Genomic DNA, 9,082 nt, shown 5'->3' with positions numbered 1-9,082 from the left:
GTCCAAAAAAAAAAAAAACACAAAAAACGAAGAAACAGGCATCGAACCCATGACCTTTTGTGTGTAAACAAGGGGTTTTACCACTGCACTAGGCTCACTTTCATTGTTATGGGGTCCGTAGACAATTTTATATACCGTTTCTACTACTTTTTAAAAAAAGATTGGGGTCCGGGGACCCCGTTCCTCGTAACGTAGGTCCGCCCCTGCCTACTGGTCATATTCATTCACATATCATCACAATGGTATAAACCGCCCACATTTGCCCTACACACAGGAGCGCAGCTTAGAAGGCTTCCGAGGGGGCGCCCGACCCCTCGAACTTTTCGATGCGTAGTGTTATGAATAGTACTTTCGTATAGAAATTCATATTTTCCCCTAAATTATTGCCCAAAATTATCCAACATCATACTGATATTATAGCCAACACCAGAACCTAATTATCTAAAGGCAATTTCAGTTGACATGAATAAATAACATTACTTTGAAAGATGCCAATTTCATGAATTAAATATGTAACCCTGCAATTGAGACAGAGGCAGTACCATTTTTATGCCCTACCGCCCTAGCATGAAAATTTGTCTCAAATTCAATATGTAACCCCACACAATTTAAAGTTAACATGTTAATAAATACGTATGACTATAAACAAATTCCGCACACGATTCAATTTATACACAAAAAATTTGACAAAACGAAAACCAGAATCTACTTACAGGGACGCATCAATATGAGGTCGGTAAGGAATGAGGTCGACGGTGGGGATTCCGGCTAGTAGCTGAAGCCGACGTTGGGGATTCCGACGAGTAGCTGAAGCCGAAGGTGAGGGATTCCGATGAGTAGCTGAAGCTGACGGTGAAGGATTCTGACGAGTAGCTGAACCGACGGTGAGGGATATCCATAGCTGAAGCCGACGTTGGGTATTACCCTCTTTAATTTTGAACCACACTTTTTTGGACAAAAATACCCCTGTTCCCTGGTTCCCCACTTTTTTAGTGTTCCCCAATGAACTCTCCCCTATATATATATATATATATATATATATATATATATATATATATATATATATATATATATATATATATATATAGAGAGAGAGAGAGAGAGAGAGAGAGAGAGAGAGAGAGTAGGGTTCATACGGAAAGTGTGTTTTTCCTAGAAAGTCTAGGAAGCGATCTTGTCCATCCGATTGGTGTGTTTAAGGGTTGAGATTAAATCAATGGCAATCTTGTAATAATTAACTATAGAGTAAATTACAAGTTTTGTTCTTTATGTTTACATCAAATTGCAGCCGGTGTCCTTTGTCTTTAAAATTGACGGGTTTTGTACTTAATGTTTCAAAATCTTACACGGTATGTCCTTTGAGCCTAACCCAGTTTATTTTTTTTGTTAAATTTGGTCACCCATGGGTATTTTAGTCTTTTTACTCATTTGATTATACTATTTTAATAAATAAAAGAAAAGAAAATTAAAAAGTTACTTTATGAATATTCAAAGAAGAACAACTGATTTATATCTTCCACATCTCAACCTCAACAGCCATCACGTCTTCATCCACCCACCACCAACCCAACACCTCCCACCGTCCACCACCACAACCACCCGGCACCGCCCATTACCATAACCACCCGAAACCTCCGGCGACCACCACATCTACCATCGCAACAATCTGTAACCACCCACCGATCATCATCACATAACCGCTACCATTGAACCCCATCCTCCGCCACCATCGAAACCTCACCACCACCACCTTAGAAACCTAACCCCTCCTCAGATCGGTGCTCATAAGGTACGGAGACGATGGTAAAAGAGGTGGTGAGTGGTGGTATTAATCACCCCTAAACCTCACTCTGCTCCACCTCTCACACTTTCCTCCGGCCACCGCACCATCCAATCGAAGATTAAAGCTGCTATTGTGAGTTGTAACAGCTCATTTTGTTGTGATTGTATAGGTATTTGTTTTGTTGTTTTAAGTGGTTTGATTTTTTTTTTGGGCTAGTAATTGAATTTTGAGGAATCTATACAGTTGTGGAAAAAGGGCAAATGACACAATGTAGACCTAATTTGGTGTAAACATTGTAGGCGACCCAACGCCCTTTATGTTTACTGGTTTGGTGTTTTTTTTGGGCTAGTAATTAGATTTTGGTGGGAGGTGTGGGTTTAGCGATGGTGGGAGGGTACGATGGTGATGATTGGTGGCGGTGGTAGGATGTGTACGGTGGTTGGTTGTGGATGGTGAAGGTGGGTTTGTGGTGGTGGAGGTGGTGTTAGGGGTGTTGCAGGTGGTGGTAGCTGGAGTGGTGGGTTCTGGATGGTGAAGGTGGGTTAGGCGGTGGTGGGAGGTGGTGGGAGGCTGTTGCAGGTAGATTGATGTTGAAGATAGGTAAGAGTTATAAATTATTTTGTTTTATTTTTTAAAATGATATTAAATAAATAGGGTAAAAAGACTAAAATACCCCTGGGTGATCAGATTTAACAAAAAAAAATAAACTGGGTTAGGCTCAAAGGACATACTGTGTAAGATTTTGAAACATTAAGTACAAAACCCATCAATTTTAAAGATAAAGGACACCGCCTGCAATTTGATGTAAACATAAAGGACAAAACTTGTAATTTACTCTTAACTATATTTAATAGACTGTTTTAAATGAGTAGGGGCAATTTCGTCCTTATGTGTGTTTTAAACCAATAAAAAATAACCGTCAGAGATATCACATCTCCTTAATACACGCCAATTTCCCTCTCTCTCTCTCTTTCTCTCTCTAAACCCAAATTCGGAAACCCCCAAAATCATACCAAAAATACCTAAAATATTGGATGAAGATAAGAGATTTTCCTTGTTCCATATACGTAAGATCAAGCTTTCATTGTACTGCGTGTTTTACAAAGCGATTACGGGTGATTCTTGTTTGTAATTGACGGTATTTTGCTGGTTGCAGGGAAGAGATTCAAAAAGCAGGAAACTTTGGAAAGGATAGATAGCAGCGGAACAGTTACCGGAAGCCGATCGAAAGCTGGGGCGAAATCTGCTGATGTAAAACACATTTGTATGAATCTGCTTGCTGTTAAAACACACTGTATGAATCTGAATTGCTGTTAAAACACAGTTGTATGAATCTGAATGATAAAACACATTTGTATGAATCTGCGTGCTGTTAAAACACAACTGTATGAATCTGAATGATAAAACACATTTGTATGAATTTGCTTGCTGTTAAAACACATTTGTATGAATCTGAATGATAAAACACAACTGTATGAATCTGCTTGCTGTTAAAACACATTTGTATGAATCTACTTGCTGTTAAAACACACCTGTATGAATCTGAATGCTAAAACACAACTGTATGAATCTGCTTGCTGTTAAAACACAACTGTATGAATCTGAATGCTAAAACACAACTGTATGCATCTGCTTGTTGTTAAAACACAACTGTTTGAATATGAATGCTAAAACACAGCTGTATGAATCTGAATGCTAAAACACAACTGTATGAATCTGCTTGCTGTTAAAACACAACTGTATGATTCTGAATAATAAAACACAGCTGTATGATTCTGAATAATAAAACACAGCTGTATGAATCTGCTTGCTGTTAAAACACATCACCAAGAACAAACTGTTAAAACACAGTACCAAGAACATGCTGATAGATTCCAGCAAGAAAACAAAGGAATGATTGATATTACGTGAGATCAGAAATCGAAAACAAAAAATTCCGAAATTTATGTATAGTTAGTTATTGAAGATAATTTCCTAAAATAAAAATAGATTGTGAAAGTACATAAATGCCCTTTTAGATAAAATCTTTAAATGCCACATGTCGTGTTCTTATTGTTTCTTAGACTTTCTAAGAAAAACACACTTTACACCCAACTCCTAATATATATATATATAGGGGGCTGCTAGAATGAGAACCACCCCGAGTTGTAAGAACCGCGAGAACTACACCCCACGGAGCGCCGTTCGCCGCGATTTTTTTTTTACAAGTAGATGTGTGCATTATAAACACGGCCGTAAAAAATCACGGCGAACGACGCTCCGTGGGGTGTACTTTTTTACACCTCAAGTTTGGTGTTTTTTAATTTTTTTTCTTTTTTTTTCACCAAACTTGAGGTGTAAAAAAGTACACCCCACGGAGCGCCGTTCGCCGTGATTTTTTACGGCCGTGTTTATAATGCACACATCTACTTGTAAAAAAAAATCGCGGCGAACGGCGCTCCGTGGGGTGTAGTTCTCGCGGTTCTTACAACTCGAGGTGGTTCTCATTCTAGCGGCTCCCTATATATATATATATATATATATATATATATATATATATATATATATATATATATATATGTTCGTGTGTGGTGAGAGAGAGAGTGAGTGTGGGGCCCACATGTGGTCCTCATGCTAGACTTCACTCCACAGTGGAGAGTTCCGGAATTTGTTGGTCCGAAAATTCAGACATGGCCACCTATACTAGGATTGTGAATGCACTCATTGTTTGAAATATACATTATAATGTTGCAAGAAAATTATAATGATTTATTGTTATTAAGTCTACATTTATAACATGTATATGTTTTCTGACATTAATTATTTTTTATTTCCTGTATATTTTAATTTGTAAGGAAACAAGTTGCATAAACCATCTTTATGTTGGTGTCTTAGTCTTTAATTATGAAAACAAATCAAATAAAATCGTAACTAATGTAATTGGAGGCCATTTATGTCTAACTTTTAAAACTTGAGGCTTGCTATAGCAAAACCGTACAAAAAGTAGATGGTATTGGTTGGGTCATCATCTATCTTCACTTTTAAGCAAGCTAAAGCTTTAAACACAATTCATAATTTGAGATGACATTTTGTTGCATTTTAATGGTGGGATTAATATCTTTAGGTGTTTGAATGCATCACTATATTAATAATAATATTATATTTACGAGTTAACAATAGATTAAACTTTAGATTTAGAATTTAAATAGGGGTTTTGTTCATGTTTAAGGTGAAATGAAAATATATCATTTTGTCTCCTTGTTCACCGATTGTAACCCGTCGGTTTCTTAATTGAGTTAAATGCCATTTTAATTCTTGTGGTTTGGGTCATTTTTCCAGTTTAGTTCAAAGGTTTCATTTTTCGCCTGTGTGTCTAAAAAAGTTTCACCGTTGCCATTTTAGTCCACTGAGTCAACTTCATCCATTTTTTCTGTTAACGAGAAGGGCAATTCGGTCATTTTATATGTAATTCTGTTAACTAGAAGGGCAATTCGGCCATATAAAATGACCGAATTGGCATTATCGTTAACAGAATTAATGGATGAAGTTGACCCAATGGAATAAAATGGCAACGGTGAAACATTTTTGAACCCACAAACGAAAAAAAAACCTTTGAACTAAACTGACAAAATGACCCAAACCACAAGGACTAAAATGACATTTAACTCTTCTTAGTATTTTTTGTTTATAGTTCAGTTATTCGGTTTTTCTGTCTTTTCATAGTATCGTTGTTTAAAATGAATAAAGAATAATTAAACTAATTCATGCGACAAATTTTATAAGTTGTTTGAAATGAATAAAGAATAATTAAACTAATTCATGTGACAAATTTTGAATGGATTAAGGGTATGAATTAAGTTATCCCATCATTGCTCAAATGAAACATGAATACCATTGGCCATGATTATAGGAATAGGGCCCCACCCCATCCTAAACTTTGATTTAGTAGAGCATGCCTTTCTCAAAAACCAAGTAACAACGACACTCATCATGTTCCCGACTTCCTGTCCATATTGTGCACACTGTGCACAATTATTAATTATGCCTCTCTAACTGCTTTATATTCACTATGATATACATTTTTAACTCCAAACACATACAAATTAGATGGCTAATCCTTGTGTTGATGAAGACTCATGTGATTACTTATTCAAGACCGTTTTAATCGGAGATTCAGCTGTTGGAAAAACCAATCTCTTGTCGAGGTTTGCGAAGGACGAGTTTTATTTGGATTCAAAGCCAACAATTGGTGTCGAATTTGCTTACCGGAATACTAAGGTTGGTGATAAGATAGTGAAGGCTCAAATATGGGACACTGCTGGACAAGAAAGGTACATTCGACTCTATGCGTTTTTCTTTATAATTCTGTTAAACAACGTTTGTAACGAGTTTTAATATTTCGACTATAGGTTTAGAGCTATAACAAGTTCATATTACCGAGGAGCACTAGGCGCGATGTTGGTTTATGACATCACAAGACGCGGGACTTTTGAGAATTTAAAGAAATGGCTACATGAACTTCGAGAATTTGGAGATCGTGACATGGTTATTGTTCTTGTGGGCAACAAGTCAGATTTGATAGATTTGAGAGAGGTTGATGTCGAAGACGGGCAAAAGCTTGCACAACTAGAGAATTTATGCTTCATGGAGACTTCTGCAAAGGATAATATGAACGTCGAAGATGCATTTCTCCAAATGATCACCAAAATATATGAAATTGCTAGTCAAAAGAGTCTTGATGCCAAGAAGAATGAGTCAAGTCCAAATCTTGATGGAAAGAAAGAAATTATTGTTGTTGATGTTGATGAAGTTGCTTCTAGTAAACACATTGGTTGTTGTAGAAGCTGAACGAACTTGATATATGATAGAACATCAAAGTTGGGAGTTGCATCTCATTTTGTGCCATCAACATTTTACAAGTCAATTTATTGATTTTAAGTTTGCTTAAGAATGTGATATTGACCTTTACATAGACATTTTTTTTTAATTAGTTTATGATTATACATACAATAATCTTTACTAGTAGCATATGTAACTTAGTTTATGATTATACATACAATACTAGTAGCATATGTAACTTATGTTTGTATAGCATTCATCCATCCCCAAAAGAATTGAATCAAATATATATTCCTCTAATTCCACGCGCCCAAGCTAGCTAGAAATTAAGCATTCACACGCAAGGGTGTTCATTGAATTGGTTTTCGGTTTCCTTCAATATTTAGAAAGATTTGAAACGAAAAACCAAACCGAATTCGAATTCGAATTCAAATTTAAAAGATCTAACCAAATTTAAGTTACAAGTTAGAGAAACCAAACTAAGGAATTAATTATTACATACACACACATATAATTCCATGGTCAAAAAGCTATGTGCACATGCGAACTTCACTCCAAATTACAAAAACCTAGTGTTCCGATAATATACTTGATTCTCCTTTAATTTAGATGGTTTATTTCACATGTGAGTAATAAAATATGGATCAATATCGAACAAGTCATCTTAATGGAGGTTTGATTGGATATCTATCCTCAAAATTATCCTATTTATGTGTTGTTGACTTAATAAATCTTCAAATGAAGATATATATAAATACCTCCACCAATATCTGTATCTTGCACATTGGGTTTTAACAGTGGTTCTTTTTTTTAAGTGAAATGGCTTTACACGTTGAAAACTTCTTGTTGATCTTTGTTTTGATCTCTTCCCATATGCTCCTTGCTAAAACTAACGAGCTAGAAGGGTTTTCGCCGGCTTTGGCAACTTGGTACGGAGAGCCATATGGAGCTGGAAGTGGTAATTTAATATCTACTTAGCTTATTATGCATACCTATAGACTCTGGCGGAATCTAGGGGTTAAGAGGGTCCACAACCCTCAGTCACCAGAATTTGTTGGATTTTTATATATAAAATCTGACTTTAAATAAAGAACAAGAGTTGGATCCCCTAGTTGAAATTGGTACCGACTAGAACCTTAGGATGACCTCTAACTAAAAAGTTTTTGTTCCGCTACCATGGAGACTTAGACATGTACACTCATATACATATAAACTTATGTCTAAGAGGTATTAAGCTCTATGGTACCAATCGAGTCTTCACGACCTCTATTTCTTGACTATGCAGGAGGAGGTTGTGGATGGTCCGACGACGTTCAATTTCCGCCATTCTCTGCTATGATAGCAGCAGGAAATGCAAATATATATTTGAAAGGCAAAGGGTGTGGAAATTGTTATGAGGTAATTAATGTACATTGTACATGTTTCCAACTAACTAACATCATTTTATTAAAACTTTTGTTTCTCATTGTCATTACTACTTCAGATTTTATGCACCCGAGTCCCATATTGCTCAACGATCCCCATTACAGTGACCATAACTGATGAGTGTCCTGGCGCATGTAACGATGTGCCATTCGCTTTTGATTTAAGTGGAACCGCTTTTGGTGCAATGTCAAGTCCAGGACAAGCTGATGCTCTACGTAATCTTGGTCGCGTTGATGTCCAATATCGAAGGTTCATATTAAAATATGCGAAAACTTTAAAGCTAATGTTCTATAATGTAGAATTTTCAATTTGACATATTTAGTTACATCTTTGAATTGGTGTATGTCTAGGGTGCCTTGCAACTACGGTAGTACCAAAATCGCGTTCAAGATAGATGCAATGGCGAATCCTTACTGGTTCGCGATGACAATAGAGTTTTGTGCAGGAGATGGTGGCCTTAGCTCGGTAGGGGTGGCATCAGATGGTTCACAACAGTTTAGATTGATGAAGAACATATGGGGTGCGGTTTGGGCAGTGGATGTTGACCCATCTTTCCGTGGTCCATATTCGTTCAAACTCATCTCTCAAATCGATGAACCAGTTATCGCAACCAACGCAGTACCGTCTGATTTTGTGCCAGGACAAAGTTATTACTCGTTGGTGAATTTTCGAAGCTAGAATGGAACCAGAATCTTGATATGTATCAAGATCTAGACTAGTATTGCTAGAGTTGATAGATATGTTTTAAAGCCAAATGTGATTAAACATATCATTTCTATTAATAATATCATTAACTATACATATTATAATTTGGGTGTTACATTTAGATTAGTGAACGATTCATGACATATTTTGATCGTCGTCCCATTCAAACACTTAAAAATATTAAAAGTACATTGTTTGTTTTAATTAAAAGTGTTTATGATATGGATAACTGATAACCTTAATTACAAACTATGACCCTGTATAAATATGATTATATATGGTTTCATTAGGAAGAGGGAATATTTCTTGGAGATAAACACACAAAATAAATACAATCAATAGTAAATATAA

General features: G+C 36.1%; 2 protein-coding genes across 2 annotated transcripts; both read left to right on the top strand.

Annotated features, from left to right (window-relative positions):
• Positions 1 to 5,757: 5,757 nt before the first annotated feature.
• On the top strand, positions 5,758 to 6,781 carry LOC110904628 (ras-related protein RABA6a). The gene is made up of 2 exons (XM_022150470.2): positions 5,758 to 6,093; positions 6,172 to 6,781. The coding sequence occupies exons 1-2, from the start codon at positions 5,870 to 5,872 to the stop codon at positions 6,608 to 6,610; spliced, it is 663 nt and encodes a 220-aa protein (XP_022006162.1). The 5' UTR covers positions 5,758 to 5,869; the 3' UTR covers positions 6,611 to 6,781.
• Positions 6,782 to 7,403: 622 nt separating this feature from the next.
• Positions 7,404 to 8,747, top strand: LOC110907697 (expansin-B15). The gene is made up of 4 exons (XM_022152641.2): positions 7,404 to 7,559; positions 7,887 to 7,999; positions 8,085 to 8,275; positions 8,377 to 8,747. The coding sequence occupies exons 1-4, from the start codon at positions 7,421 to 7,423 to the stop codon at positions 8,702 to 8,704; spliced, it is 771 nt and encodes a 256-aa protein (XP_022008333.1). The 5' UTR covers positions 7,404 to 7,420; the 3' UTR covers positions 8,705 to 8,747.
• The last annotated feature ends 335 nt before the right edge of the window (positions 8,748 to 9,082 follow it).

The sequence above is a fragment of the Helianthus annuus genome, chromosome 14, assembly GCF_002127325.2.
Source record: "Helianthus annuus cultivar XRQ/B chromosome 14, HanXRQr2.0-SUNRISE, whole genome shotgun sequence".
In the NCBI taxonomy this organism is placed as follows: domain Eukaryota; kingdom Viridiplantae; phylum Streptophyta; class Magnoliopsida; order Asterales; family Asteraceae; genus Helianthus; species Helianthus annuus.
This window is presented reverse-complemented; position numbering and strand designations above follow the sequence as displayed.